The sequence below is a fragment of the Zingiber officinale genome, chromosome 8A (genome assembly GCF_018446385.1).
Source record: "Zingiber officinale cultivar Zhangliang chromosome 8A, Zo_v1.1, whole genome shotgun sequence".
Classification (NCBI taxonomy): Eukaryota; Viridiplantae; Streptophyta; class Magnoliopsida; order Zingiberales; family Zingiberaceae; genus Zingiber; species Zingiber officinale.
This window is the reverse complement of record NC_056000.1, coordinates 47,212,203-47,227,339: the sequence shown is the minus strand read 5'-3', so window position 1 is coordinate 47,227,339 and position 15,137 is coordinate 47,212,203. Positions and strand designations below refer to the sequence as shown.

The following is a 15,137-nucleotide window of genomic DNA, read 5'->3' as shown; positions in this document are numbered from 1 at the left end:
TTATATGAAGTTTATCATATTTTAAAAGAAATATATTAATTTTTAAAATTTTCTATTAAATAATATTCAAATTATATGTTAAAAAAAAAAAACTTTCCTATAGAAGTCTCGTTTTTCTTTTCGCCCCAGGCCCCCAAAAGTCAGGGCCGGCCTGGTTGAATGTCATTGTAAAAGCACAAGCAAATAACCAGCATACTATAATTTGAAACTGTATCAACAACTCTGACAAAAGGAGGGCGTATATAGCACACAATTTCAGATTTAAATTCACGACCATATTGTTTTCCAACTTAGACTTTGATGATCAAACTGAGTTTTAGGTTACCCCAGACATGGGCCAGAGTTCTTGTTGCACTCACCAGGTTTTTATTCCCCCCACAACAGAAAGGAAAGACAGAAAGACAATGGAAACAGAGAGAGAGCCAAGAGAGAGCCAAGAATGAATTGCCTTCGCGAGTTGAGATTATAAACAGTACCCTTTTAAGTGAAACCCCTGCCTCCAATTGCACTCCTATTTATCTGCTGCTACATCGATGGATCGACATAAAGTTATGTAGACCATGCTTTAGTTCTCAGTGCAATTCTTCTGGCACAGGTATCCATCCGACGGCGGTTATCACTGAATGGTGACGGCCCAGTTTGGAGGTTGGTTCATCAGGATGCCAACGTGCTGCTGTCGTAAGCAATCCTCAACTTCAGTTTTCTCACCCGGTTTGAGATGATATGCAAATTGGGATCCAGACTTCTCTTGGTAGATATCTTTGGTGCTGGTGATCATTTTCAATTCAGGTGTTGCTTCCTGGATGCTACTTGGTGGATTTGTGTTACCAGAACCATCGGACGTCAGGGAGTTGGAAGACATAATTGGCCGTGTTGGAGTCTGTGTCTCAGTTTTAGCAGTTCCTTCATCGGTCTTCTTGGTGTTCAGGAAACGACCTCCGCAACCCCTGGCTCTCCTCACCGCATGTAAGTGGCGTGACTCATGAAGATATGGCTGCCAATTCAAAAATCACAGTTTCTAAAAATAATTTTCCTTGCATTTTAATGAGTTGCAGAATATAAACATCTGAAGTTTTCACAAATAACATAAATTAAAAGTACTTCGCAAATGAAGAGCTCACAGGTTCCTCTGACCATATATAAATCAAACAATCTTACCGAACCCTATTTTAGTTGTCGAAAAACCTCAACAAGAACCAGAATCTATGTTTATATAAGAGCATTTGTGAGCAGGTAAAGAATGTATCCTTGCAAATAGATAGTCTCAACAAGCTCAAAAGTATTAGATGAGGGTATGTAACTAGGGCAGCAATAGATGATGTAGAACTAATATATAATGAATTCTAGGAGAAAGATTAAGTTTGGCACGGACTAACATAGCCAGGACTTGCTTGTTTTTGTTTTATGCTTAACCTTAAATCAATAGAGGATCAATGCCAGGAGTATGATACAGAGATAACTCACCATCAGTTTTATGAAGAGCAAGAACTAGATCACGAAAATAAATTAAGAGTTTATCAACTGGTAGAATCAATCATATGAGATGATTCCAAAAATGCATAATATAACTCTCCTTTTCAGCATCATGAAAAGGATCAGATGAAATACTTGACTGTATAGATGGAAGGGTGAAACCATCTTGAAGGCTGATTTCCCTTTACTTTTTAGCAAGTACAGTTCAAAGTCAATGGTATATCAGGTTGAGGATCTGATGAATGAAATGGGTGGCAGCATGACTGCACAGAATGAGATCACAGAATTCAACGTATTTTGTGCCAGACTCAGTTTCAGGTTCAGTATGGTAGTGACTATAAAAATATTTGGAGGTGGACTGCAAATGAGGTATTCAGTGACAAAATAGTCTATACTTTCCTCAAGTTCAGGCTTGTTATCGAGTACAAACCTAAACGGGTCTGGAAATCCTTTGCACCCAGTTGGGAGAAAGTTTTCAGAAAGCTGTTTGGAAGGAACATAACAGTATTATTTAGATCTCACCAGCACATTTGCAGCATGGCACAAGTGTGGATTTGGACATCTTATTCAAAAGAAACAGAATTATATTCAGATCAAATAAATGGCAAAGTCCATCAATCCCAACTGATATACCCATCTGCAAATTGGACAAAAAGGCTCGATGGAAGGAGAAGGATTATTGCAGGATGTCTCATCCTAAAAATGGATCAAGCAGCAACAAACATGGATTGGAATTGAGAACACAGAAGATGCTAATCAAGCCTGCCAATTTTCAAATTCACTGAGCAAGCAACGCTGAGGTTTTTTTTTTGGCTCTTGTTTTGATCTCAGCAGATACTTTTTAAGTTACGACAGATTTCAGTTATGCCCTGTCCTTGTTTCGGTAATTCTGTCAGTAACCAAGCTTAATATTAGACAATGTTGTCTGTCTTTTCAAGTGTTCTGTCTTTCGGGTATTCTTGGTGGATTAGGAATGCGCCATAAATATTTGAATCATAGTTCATAATTATGCTAGAAGGACTTAACAATATGGCTAGGCATGCAGGATAAGCATTGTGGGATAAAATAAAGTCCCCAAAATATATTAAAAATAGACTAGAAATGATAAATAAATATAAATGTCCAATCAACTTACTATTCTGTTAGAACTAATTTATTTACTCAAGACCCTTACTATTACCTTTCTAGCTTTAGTAGCTTTTTTCTCGAGTTCAGCCTTCGCTCGAGATTGTCTTCGCCTAAGAATTCCATGGTACTGCTTGGCATTAACATAAACTGGCTCCTCTGCCATTTCAAGAGGTAAAGCCATGCGAGAGTGTGGTATTCCAATAATTTGAGGATGAACCTGTAAAATACAATCAATCAACAATTAAGAGCATACTAAATTAAAAATGTAGGGCAATAGAAGAAATGTTACAAACTTGGCATTTTTACCCACAGTGCTCTGTCCAACTATACAAGGCAAAGTTATTACCCAAGCGTCAACAACAGAAATAGTAATCTAAATAACTATTGATACCTACTGCTATCTGCCTTTGTTAGCCAAACAAGCACATATAATGAGCTAAGGAAAAAATGGACAAAAAAGGTTCAATGTGAAACAAATCTGACAACAATATGCAAAGCTAATAGAACATACAAAAAGAGTTGTACAGCTACTTTTGCCTACTTCCCTTCAACGCCTTGTTTTTCTTATATATATATATTCATGATTTTAGGATAATCCCAAATAGTTCAAAAAAAGAAAAGAAATGTGAAAAGACTCTTTGGTCCTTAAAAAGGTATCAAGATTGGCTAAGGCAACAAAAAAGTATTCTAAACCAACATCAGCTAATTGCAAAATAATAGTAAATATTCAATAACAATTATTATGTGAATCAACATCATTAGTCATTGCTCAGTTATCTTACAAACTTACTAGGGATTGGGCTCCATAAGTAGCCACTAGACCAGCAAAATAAGGGTCATTATATGGATAAGTAGCGCAAGCCTGTAAAAGCACATCAGAAGATCTATTCATTATTGCAACGAGACAATGACGATTAATAAAATACTGATATCAGCTAACCATTCACAGATAAGTGAATGATGCTTCAATTCAGATGAAATGTGACTATTCAAGAGCAATAAGAAAAAAAGAAGTAAAATAAGTAAGGAAAACACACGAGGGATTGTCCAAGTTCAAGTTGAGGTGCAATAATCTCAGGCATAACAGGAGCCATAGCTGAAGAAGTAGGCTGCAAACTCTGGTCCTTATCTCCAAGATTCCCATCTGACAATAAAATAACTTTGTAAGATGTAAGAAGCTAATCAGCTTAACTGTAGCGCATCCGTTAATCAGTCATTTATACTAGTCTATGATCTAGTAAGGGACTTGGGTATTCTACAAGATTTAGCAGTGTAAGAAGGAGAACTATATGTCTAGGCAGATCAGTGAGATCTATTACAACATCTTGGTTAAGCACTAATACCAGCCCATATCTGTGAATACTTCCGTTGAAGTATGTGGTCAGCAGTCAACAATTTCACCAATATATGCCGCCACGGGTTGGCATAGTTGGTAAGTACATGGGTGGCTGCTCCAATAAATCTTAGAGTCAATTCTAAGTGGGTGGAAAATGCCCCATTGCATGTCTAACCTCCCCTATGCAAAGGACCGATGTGCTAGGGCAAAAGCTGGGGGGGGGGGGGGGGGAGGGGTGATACTAGATCGTGTGGGATGACTGTTATCACCTTTTGCTCCAACAGTTTCACCAATTGAATATCTCCAAAGGAGATATACAGAAAACCTTTCAAGCATAAAAATTCCCTATGGTGCAATCCCAAATAAGTTGAAATTCTAGTTACAGGGATCTACAACAAAAACTCTTAAATTTTGCAATATAAAATAAAACCCCCTCAAGTACATATCAAAATTTCCCCTGTTTTAAACTGATAATGGATATCCACCTCCAGAAAGGGAAAAAAACACTTCGGGTTTTAGTTTCATTGTGCTACCCTCTGATGTAGCAATCTTTGGTAATGAATCTTGGTTGTAAAAGGAAAGGAAACATAAACTACAATGTTGCAAAACATTCAACACGAGCTACTATAAAATCCTAACACTACTAGGTAAGCGTCATAACAAATGGGAACACTGTTCCTGGATGAATGTTCAAGCTGAGCTAATCCATTTTTTTTTCTCAGTAGATCAAGCTTAGATAATACTGCTGGCGAAATACCTATAAAACATCATAGTATAAGATAAATGGTCAGTAAATAATTAAGCTGCTCTTGTGCCAATATTCTACTCTTTATTTGCATCACCTGTGCCATCGACTCCATTGATGTTATGCACCTCAGCTACCTCATCTCCTGCCAAAGCTGGCTTAGAAGCGGGTCCAGCAGCAAAAAGAGGAGTACACCACCATGGCTGTGCACTGACTACGGCAGGTAGGGCAGTTTGATTGCTCAGATCTATTGGATTTGTACCATTTGGACGTGATTCCATCCCACTATGTTTGACCATTCAAATCAAACTTTTCTTGCAAATTCTAAGAAGAAATGAAAATTAATTAGCTAAACATTGTCCAAAGGCAGGACACAAGACAAGGAAGAATCACTCATCCTACGATGATTACTAAAAAGAAAAATTAAATTACCCTATCCAAAGAACTAACTAAAACATATATCCGCAAGAGACTCTAAGATCCCATATAAAGAAGAAGGACAACAGAAAAATCCACTCTAACAAGATCATCTAAACCCCCGAGCTTTCAGATATCCCAGGTATGTACCAAATTCCATTAAGATGTAAGCGTATTCCGGCGAAAAAAAATCAAATCAAGATTCATGCTACAAAGACTATTAAGAGGCAGTATCAGGAAAACAAAAAAAATCCCATCTTGGCGGCCAAACCAAACCAACATGAACACAAACATCTAATTATATCAGGAACACCGAAGATACGAAGTATAGTAGCATCCAACTCCACTGACCACAAAACCCCCAAAATTGTCAGACAGTAGGAAGTCGGAGTCAAAAAGAACAAGCAATCAATGAAACAAAACAAAAATAGAAACATCGCGCCCAATTCCGGAAACTCAATCTAGTAATCCACGAGCTATCTAAGCGACAAAGCTACACACACATAATATATACAAAGAGAAAACAAAGCGAACCGACAGAAGTCGCCGCGATCTACGACTCCTCCAATCGAATAGCGGCAGTTCTGAGCAAATGTCAAAGGGAGCCAATCAGATTCAGCAAGGCGTAAACCTTTCAACTCATGGCTTTCCCCACATCAAAAGCTTAAAAAAATATACAAACCCTAGGAATCGCCCTGCTCCGACCATTGATTTCTGCGTAGGTCCATCACGGGCGACGAATCAAAGCCAAGACCAGAGTGAAGAATTTTCGCGTAGTTGATGATTTATTAATAACTCTTTCAATCGCTCGTGTTCCAGAAGTTTCCAAGCTCGCAGTGAGTGAAATGACGTTTCTGTCCCAGTTTTTGTTGGCTTTATTGGAAGGGTATGGAGCCCTGAAAAAGGTCAAATTGGTCATTTTGGGTTGTATGCAATTCTTCTCCTCGGACTTAACCAGTTGAGGTAAAAAGGAAATTCATAAAATATAAATTCGCCTATCAGTTCCGGCTTTTTTTGGTTTATGTTACGGCACTCGTCCTACCCGTCCGGTGATTGGCAAGTTTCGCGTGGGGCCCACAAGAGGCACCCTCGGGTACGACGAAGAAACGTAGGTTCCGGACGACTACCATTCGCGATCCGCTTCCCTGCCGGCTGGACCCGCTCCCCTGCCGGCTGGACCCGCTCTAGCGCGCACGCGTCGGAAGCCGACTGCTTGGCTGATCGGGTCCCGCTGGACACGTGGAGGTATCGCGGATCGCTGCGCACGCGGGGTCGACCTGGCGGAGCGAGTATAATTTAGTTTATCGAGAAAGTTTAAAATTAAATCGAAATATTTAATTTGAAGAAAATCCAAAACTAAATCCTTTGATTTTTGTTCCAAAAGGAAAAAAAAAGTATTAATTAAAAATTATAACGATAAATTGCTTTATTGTATAGATGGCCAACGACAGCATGACACGTGGGGTGGAAGTGCAGCTGCGGATGCCGGTCTCGTCGCGTAGCGGCGCGGATATCGCCAGAATCTTCGATTAGATTTTGCTTAATTGAATTCACGGATTCGATAATTTGAGGGTAGTTTAGTCATTTCAATCGGCACAAAAAACCTTTTTCGAATTTATTATGAAATCCGTCGGGATATTCTATGCACATAGCAATTTTTTTTATATAAACATTTGTTTTTCGCTCGATTAACTAAATATAGATGAAGACAAATCTAAAATAATTTTCAAAAATTAATCTTTTCGATTTATAATCGGATTGAGAGCATTTGTAAATCTCTCATTCGTTGGTGGCCGGAATCCACTGAAGTTTCTAGCCGATCGTGCGCCACCACAGGTGCTTTCCACTCACTCCCAATTTCTGACGTCTCTCTCTCTCTCTCCTCACTATCAGTCGCTGCCCGTCGCCGTGGGTTGGTTCGTCGAGGTAGTGAGGAGGAGGAGTGGAGTCGATGGACGGCGCCATGGGAACTGTGGACGAGAAGCTGATTCTTGAGAAGGAGAAGAAGAACGGAGGCATCGTGATGGTGAACCCGAAGCCGAAGAAAGGGTTGGTGTCGAAGACGGTTGACCTAATCGAGCGCGTGCTCGTCGCCCTGATGTACGATTCCAAGGCTCCCCTTCACTACCTTTCCGGCAACTTCGCTCCCGCCCGCGATGAGACCCCGCCCGCCCGCGACCTGCCCGTCCGCGGATCCCTGCCCGTGAGTCCGTTTCCAAAAACCTCTCTCTCGATTGCAGTTATTTTAGGAGCGGATTCGTAAATGCTCGATTCGGGTGTAGTTATGTTCATTTTTCAATGGGTACCGTGATTTTTTTCTTTATTTCTATGAGAGTTATAGTATTCCTTCGTAGATTTTTTTTTTTTTATCAAATAAAAAATTCTCCGGGTCTTTATGTAAAGGGATTGTAGATTCCAATCTTTAGAGCTTTCTTATAAGCTGAAACTGTGTCCTCGTGAGTTACAGGTAATTGAAAATCTATCTGAGTTCTCCGAGACTAGATTCTCTTAGAGAAGATTCTAACCTGTTCATGTCTTGGTCTGCAGGGATGTTTGAATGGGGAATTTGTCAGGGTAGGACCTAATCCCAAGTTTGTTCCTGTGGCTGGCTATCACTGGTACTTTCTGCCAAATGCTAACCGTTTTGATTTTCCAAATTGTTTTTGTTTCTTACATCTTTGATCGTGTTATTGAATATGAACGCCACCTATTTATTGTACCTAGTCTAGAACGGCTTTTGTAGATTTTATTCTCTTTTGCTTGTTAAATTGGACAAGCAACTTTTTGATCAGTTTACTTGTAACATAACTACTACTTTGTTGCTGACTATTTTTTATGGAAATTCGTTGGGTAGAGTAGACCATGATTTAGAAGATGCATTTGATCACTTGACACACTGTATTGTCTTGGCTAAAGATCTTAGATTCTTGGTTCTCCCTTTTAAACACCAGTCAATATCTGGTGATAAGCGCATCAGTATCTAAATCAAGCTTCACTCTATAAATTGTAAATTCAGAATCATTTCAATGATTTCTTAAAACTTTCCTCATTTTGATGATTTTATTTAATTTTCTTCTGCTTACTTTGTGCAGGTTTGATGGCGATGGGTATGTACTAATCATATTGTTATATGGAGCCAAGTCAGATATACCTGGTGGTGTTTGAGTCCTCGTGTAGATATGTCATGCAAATTATATCTATGTTTCATTGACTTTTTCTAGGCCTCTCTTGTCTATATAAATTTGTGACCGATTGATAAGGACATAAGATACTGTTAAAGCTTTCTTAATATTCTTGATTGATAATTTACATGTAATGTTATTCTAAGCTTAAAACTTGCTTTTCCTCTTGGTACTTGCATATCCAAAATGCAACTTATATAGTGAAGAAAAGTTTCATTTTTTTAGTTCTATCAAAGACATCACTGCCAATGCCTCCCATGTGTCTTTTACTTGCTTATGTTTAGCCTAATTTTCTTTATCCTTAAAACATAACTAACGAGAAAAAAGTCAGATGCTTATGGGAATATGCATTTGAATAGTAATAAAGAGTTAGCTTCTTATAGAAATAGGCATTTCCATAGTAATGTTCATGCTTCATTGAAGATAAACTATATGTTTCTTTAGATAAATTTAGTTTCATCCTTGCCCCTTTAAAGTTGTATTTGCTTCAATAATGCATATTATTCTTGGTATTTTGCAGAATGATTCATGGTATGCGCATCAAAGACGGAAAAGCAACTTATGTTTCACGTTATGTCAAAACATCACGTCTTAAACAAGAAGAACATTTCGGAGGAGCAAAATTTATGAAGGTATTTTGTCTATGCTTCAAGTTAATTATTGTTTATTAGCATGATTTATACACCAGTAATGAGTAATCCTTCCCCGGTCTCTGTTTCTTCTTTATTTTCATAGTGAGTTTACCATCTTCAAATCTTTACTTTAGATCTAATCTTGCTTGCTCAGCTAGAAAAAGCTAATGTCATGCTTGCACCCTTTCTTATTTCTCAAGATGATCGTAAAGTTTTCTGTGTTTTGTCCAATTCATGTTTATTAGAATAGCATTTTATTTAATTAAGTCACAACTTAAATGCATGGCTGTAGAAATTGTATAAAATAGAGTTAGAAATATTACATGTTTGATACTTTGTAATAAATAATTTAGGCTGTGTGGTATGATGCTACTTTATGGATTCCATAATAAATATATTATCATGCCACATCCACATCTGGAACCCCATTTGATTCCTAATTTATATTTTCACTATGTTATCTTTAGATTGGGGATCTCAAAGGACTGTTTGGATTGTTCATGGTCCAAATGCAACTTCTTAGAGCAAAATTGAAAGTACTAGATGTTTCATATGGCATAGGGACAGGTACTGGATTTTTTTTTTTTGTATGTAAAAGATATTCCTTTTTTGGTCAACAAGGTAATCGCACCCGTCAATTACCTGATTGAGGCTAACATTGATTGTAGTCTAGAGGATTAACCTTTATGTCATGACTTGCTTTCAGCTAATACAGCTCTAATATATCATCATGGGAAACTTTTGGCTTTGTCAGAAGGTGATAAGCCATGTAAGTAATCTTTTATCACCGAGTTTCTTTTTCTAAGATGGATATTGTACGATATTGCACCTCTTATGCTTCTTTCCCTAGAGTTAGTAACTTGGATAAATGTTAGAACATGCATATGCATAGATTTTCCTATTTGGTTACATGGTTTTTATTGTAGCATTGTAGTTGACTATGATCGATCTGGTACTTATGAAGAATCTTACTGCATACTCTAGATGTTGTTAAAGTCCTAGAAGATGGAGATCTTCAAACCCTCGGTTTGTTGGATTATGAGAAGAAGTTGAAACATTCATTTACTGCTCATCCGAAGGTTGATCCATTCACCGGTAAATATCAGCTGAAGAAAGTATCTTATATCGCACTACACCAAGTGCTTGTTAAGAGACTTTTCTCCTTTGTGCAGGTGAAATGTTTACCTTTGGCTACTCACAGACAGCACCCTATGTTACTTATCGAGTCATTACTAAAGATGGTGAAATGCTTGATCCAGTACCAATAACAATACCCGCTGCCATTATGATGCATGATTTTGCTATCACTGAAAATTACGCCATCTTTATGGATCTGCCTTTGTACTTTACACCGAAGGTATAAGACGATCGGACTTATTAGTTAGAATGTTTTGCAACTGGTAACATGAACTTCTTACGCTGAGAGAAAGCGTCAAGGAAATGCTACTGATAACTCCTGATATTTTGGATGAAATTGATTACAGGACATGGTGAAAGGAAAACTCATATTTAATTTTGATGCTACAAAGAAAGCTCATTTCGGTATACTTCCTAGATATGCAAAGGATGACCGACTGATTAGATGGTTTGAGCTTCCAAATTGCTTTATATTTCACAATGGTGAGCTTCTTATAGTCCTTCAATTGTTTGGTATTTGATGGAGCTTCACACGCATGTGGCACACACATCTGGCTCGGATCTTCATGTTTATTTATATAATACCTGATGGTACTTGTGAAATGCTTTTGTTTTCTTGATGCTTAACTGTAGAGAGCAATGAAGGACAACTTTCAAGAGATTGGAAGTTCAAAAGTAATGCGAAAGAAACTGTAGAAATAATAGTTACTACAAGATCGGTATGGTACAAAATTATACCATATGTTACAAAAATGGAGGGGTTATGATTGGCTTGAAGAGCAAAAACTGCTTCATATGAAACATGCCTAACTTATTAAGAAAACAAATAAATGATATATCATTTAATAACCGCAAGACAAATATGCAAATCAAACGAGAAAGAGGAAGACCAAAAAAATTGAGTCGAATGACGTAGAAGGATCCGTATAGCCAACCTCATATAGTAGGATAAGTCTTGGTTTTTATTGTATATAATGACCGTAATAAAGAGTTTGCATTTGTGTTATTCCGAGAATTCTAAATTTCTCAACATGCAATTGTGAAGATAGTTTGAACCTCAGTATTTCTCTAACCATCCTAAAGGTCAAGATCTAGATAATGTAAAGAACAAAAAAATTGAAGAAAACATCAGTTATTGTTTATATACAAACATATAACATGACTTAGAAATCAACCAAAATAGGACCACCCTTGTGACATTTTTTTTTGCCTCTCTTTGATCATCAGCTAAAAAATATTTGTTTTTTTTCCCGTTAAATTGGTGAATAAAATCAAAATGAGCACCATATTTAATGGTTTTCATGGATACATTTGGTCAGCAAATGCTTGGGAGGAAGGCGATGAGGTTGTTTTAATAACCTGCCGCCTTCAGAATCCTGATTTGGACCAGGTAAATGGACCTGTCAAAGATCATCTTGAGAATTTCACAAATGAGCTGTATGTATCTGTTAGTTATTGGAAAATATTGTCTTGATTGCACTATTTTTCCATTTTAAACACTGTTCTAAATGTCAGGTATGAGATGAGATTTAATATGAAAAATGGTGCCGCATCACAGAAGAGACTTTCTGTCTCTGCGGTTGATTTTCCAAGGATCAACGAGAACTACACTGGAAGGTACTTTTTTTTCTTTTTTCTTTACAATATTAGGCTGTATATTCAACTTTGAATTGCTCAGTAAGGTTTAATGATGCTTACAAGATTTGGCGCATTCGGTTGTTAAGCAACTCTTCATGTGATGGTAGCACACGCACTATAGCACAACTTCACTTGGGATATTATGTATTCCAAAACTTAGATAACTATTTCCGTGTTCGTACAAGTTTACCTATGAGATCTGAAGAGTTCATACAAAAATAGTACTGTATCCTGAGATTTGACATTGGGATGTGTCGAGGAGCATGTGGCACAAGTTCACAGATGGATCTGAAGGATTCCTTCAAAATAGTGTTGTACTTGGAATTTTCACATCAAGTTTGGTCAATCAGCATGCTGCAAGGTCGCACTGATTTAGGGATTCCATGAACAACATGGGAATAATAATGAAGTGGAATTTTCTTTGTAAACAAGAATGTCACTGGCTACAGGAGATTTAAAACTAGGATAATCTTACCAGACTTCTCAATGCTAAAAAAAACGAATTCTGTGCTAACAAGATGGAAATACAAAAGGCAAGAAGCCGAGAATTCACTGCTTAGAAATAATTGCTTGAATGCTTTGTGAATGCTTTTGGTTTATTTACCGTGATTTCAGAATCCTGTCAAAACAAAAGGTTGATTTCTAATTATTGTTTTTATTTGCCAGTCCACAGCAACAGCAGAAAGCTTCTGTGTGTTTTTGAGAATGAATTTGGATACTCAAGTCAAATTCATCTATTACTATTTTTTTGTATTTCAGGAAACAACGATATGTGTATGGCACTATACTAGACAGCATCGCAAAGGTAACGGGCATAATTAAATTTGATCTGCATCTGGAGCCAGAAACTGGTAAAAAGAAGCTTGAGATTGGAGGAAATATTAAAGGAATATTTGATCTTGGACCGGGACGATATGGCTCCGAGGCAGTATTTGTGCCACGCCAATCTGGGATTACATCAGAAGAGGACGATGGCTACTTAATCTTCTTCGTTCATGATGAGAACACAGGGTACACTCTTCCTCTCTATTTCAAGCACACATCGCTTAAAACTGATTTAGTGACACATCAACCTAAAAGCTAACAGGGCTTCTAATATCGGCTGTTTTGTTAAGAACTTCCTAACCGGGTGAAGGATAACCTAGGGAAGTTGCATATGAAGATAAAATCACTCAATCTTTTTAATGAACTATTTTTTGTAAAACAACATTTTGACTGAAGGTTCTGTTGTTTTTCTTTTTTCACACTTGAAGGAAATCAGCAGTCAATGTAATAGACGCGAAGACGATGTCCGCAGAGCCGGTGGCAATTGTTGAACTTCCACACAGGGTGCCCTATGGGTTTCATGCCTTCTTTGTAACAGAGGTTAGTAATCCTGAGCTACTTTGGCTTTTCTGATAATGTACAGTATGGAATCTAGTTAATTCGAACGACTCGATCAAACTGTTATAGTGTTCGCAGAGAAATTTCATGAAGCTTTTTTGGATATGTGATTTTTTCCCTAACAAAACTCTATGCATTATATAAAGTTCCTTCTTTGTTCTTGCTTCTATTCTCTTAAATATTCACTTGGTTTTCTGATTCCCTCACAGGATCAACTTCAACGCCAAACTGAGTCATGAAAGGTTTCATTCCTTTCCCAATAAGAGAGGTTTAGCAGAGGTAGAGGCTTAGAAGCTTCAGCCGCTTGATCTGATAACTACTGATCATCAACCACTTGTACTACTTAATTCGATCAAATTAGACAATATTATCTTATACATATTGTGAATATATAAACTGAAGTGAGCATGGATTAATAAGGGACTGAGTTAATTCAAAAATGCTTGCTTCATTAAATTGGCACCAACAGTCGGAATGGGATCCTCTAGACTATCTTTCCTGATCCAATTTTGGATCAAGAAAGGTGGATTGATGGAAGATAATGACCCCACATCTTAAATAGATGGGGGTCATTGTCTTCCACTAATGTAAATACTGGACCAAGGATCAGAGAATCCTTTCCCCCAACAATCAGAAGCGTCACGCCAGCAATGCTCCTCGACTGATGCGTTTGACTCGTGGACAGACTATTGATGCGCCGAAGGACTTGCCTCGACCGCCATCCTAGAGGAAAAAGAGGGGGACTCAAGCGAGCGGATGAAAAGGACCCATCATCATCATTCAAACAATACAAAATATTATAAAATTTGATACAAACAACACCCTATCCCAATACCCAACTAGTTTTAAAATCGTGATTGTATATAAAACTAAATTCCTAACTAATCCGTAAATTTCACATGTTATCTGAAAATTTTGATTTATTCTATTAATTTGATTTTTATCGAATTAATTAATATCTTATTGGTTAAATTTATTTGATTTTTATTAGAAAATTTGATTGATTTAATTAAGTTAAAAAAATAAATTTATTAATTCTGTTTAATTTGATTTTAATCAGATAGACTAGGCACTTAGGTTAGTGCAATGTTTGGTAACTGCTTAGCATTAATATGGAAATAGTTTTTGTATTTCCAAATTCTGTTGCAAAATGGCTTCTACTGGTGGCAGCTAGTCCGGACATATTGACACATCAGAAGATTCGAGACCGCTTCGAGAACTGTTTCGCTAACTGTTGCTCATGATATTTTCTTTCCTACTTCAAAAAAGTATAAATTTGATCATAAACATAAATAAAGAGCATAATGAAAGCAGAACAAAGTATGAAGACCTGCAGTAAAATAAATGAAGAGAACAAAAAACAAAAGTACCAAGCTTGAAGTTAATTGCTCAACAATGGGGAGAATGGGGCCACGTCCCAAAGTGTAAATCACGGCACTATCAGCATATATATATATATATATATATATATATATATATATATATATATATATATATCACATAAATTTTATAAAAAAAACATAAATTTATTAAGTGGGCAAAGTTATTGGTCTATTGGAGACTTCTTTCTAAAATGTATCACTGCCGGCGCTGGTGCATGGAAATTTAATAAAGTTGCTGTTTTGGATAATAAATAATCAATTATCTTATTGATAACTGGACTTATGTATAAATAATTAATTATCTTGTTAATAATTAGGGTTTACATTCTATATATAAATAATTAATTATCTTTTTAATAATTAAGATTTAAAATAATAGAGGTGGCCTATATTGAATGTACTTACATTCTCTATGTATGACTCAATTTTCTCTAATTCACTCTGAAATTCTTGTCGTTATTTTCATCATCGATTGTTAAAATTCAAAATAGATTATATATTTGAAGATTTCATATCTAAATTTTCTATTTTCTATTGATAGCTTGATATCAAAATTTTGAAATACTATTGTGACTTTAAAATGATCCGTCGGCCCCTATTTTACATTGGAGTAGCACACGAACTTGTTTGTTGTCGTCGAACATGGTGTAATATGGGATGATGATTTTTAGAAAGTTTTGAGTT

At 36.8% G+C, this 15,137-nt stretch overlaps 2 protein-coding genes across 4 annotated transcripts; one reads left to right on the top strand and one right to left on the bottom strand.

The window, feature by feature from the left end:
• Positions 1–223: 223 nt before the first annotated feature.
• Positions 224–5,925, bottom strand: LOC122008851 (nuclear transcription factor Y subunit A-7-like). 3 transcript variants are annotated; one of them, XM_042564726.1, is made up of 7 exons: positions 5,782–5,925; positions 5,634–5,683; positions 4,780–5,006; positions 3,639–3,745; positions 3,392–3,463; positions 2,654–2,818; positions 224–994 (listed from the first exon to the last, which is right to left on the bottom strand). In XM_042564726.1, the coding sequence occupies exons 3-7, from the start codon at positions 4,979–4,981 to the stop codon at positions 617–619; spliced, it is 924 nt and encodes a 307-aa protein (XP_042420660.1). In that variant the 5' UTR covers positions 4,982–5,006; positions 5,634–5,683; positions 5,782–5,925; the 3' UTR covers positions 224–616. The 3 variants fall into 3 exon arrangements, with proteins under 3 accessions (XP_042420660.1, XP_042420659.1, XP_042420661.1); XM_042564725.1 differs by having other exon boundaries at positions 5,638–5,683; positions 5,782–5,895; XM_042564727.1 differs by lacking the exon at positions 5,634–5,683 and having other exon boundaries at positions 5,782–5,867.
• A 929-nt stretch (positions 5,926–6,854) lies between these two features.
• On the top strand, positions 6,855–13,490 carry LOC122008850 (carotenoid 9,10(9',10')-cleavage dioxygenase-like). The gene is made up of 14 exons (XM_042564724.1): positions 6,855–7,302; positions 7,647–7,717; positions 8,192–8,206; positions 8,802–8,913; positions 9,381–9,480; positions 9,620–9,682; positions 9,898–10,008; positions 10,086–10,270; positions 10,398–10,533; positions 11,370–11,487; positions 11,566–11,667; positions 12,448–12,699; positions 12,942–13,053; positions 13,281–13,490. The coding sequence occupies exons 1-14, from the start codon at positions 7,051–7,053 to the stop codon at positions 13,308–13,310; spliced, it is 1,659 nt and encodes a 552-aa protein (XP_042420658.1). The 5' UTR covers positions 6,855–7,050; the 3' UTR covers positions 13,311–13,490.
• Positions 13,491–15,137: the final 1,647 nt, after the last annotated feature.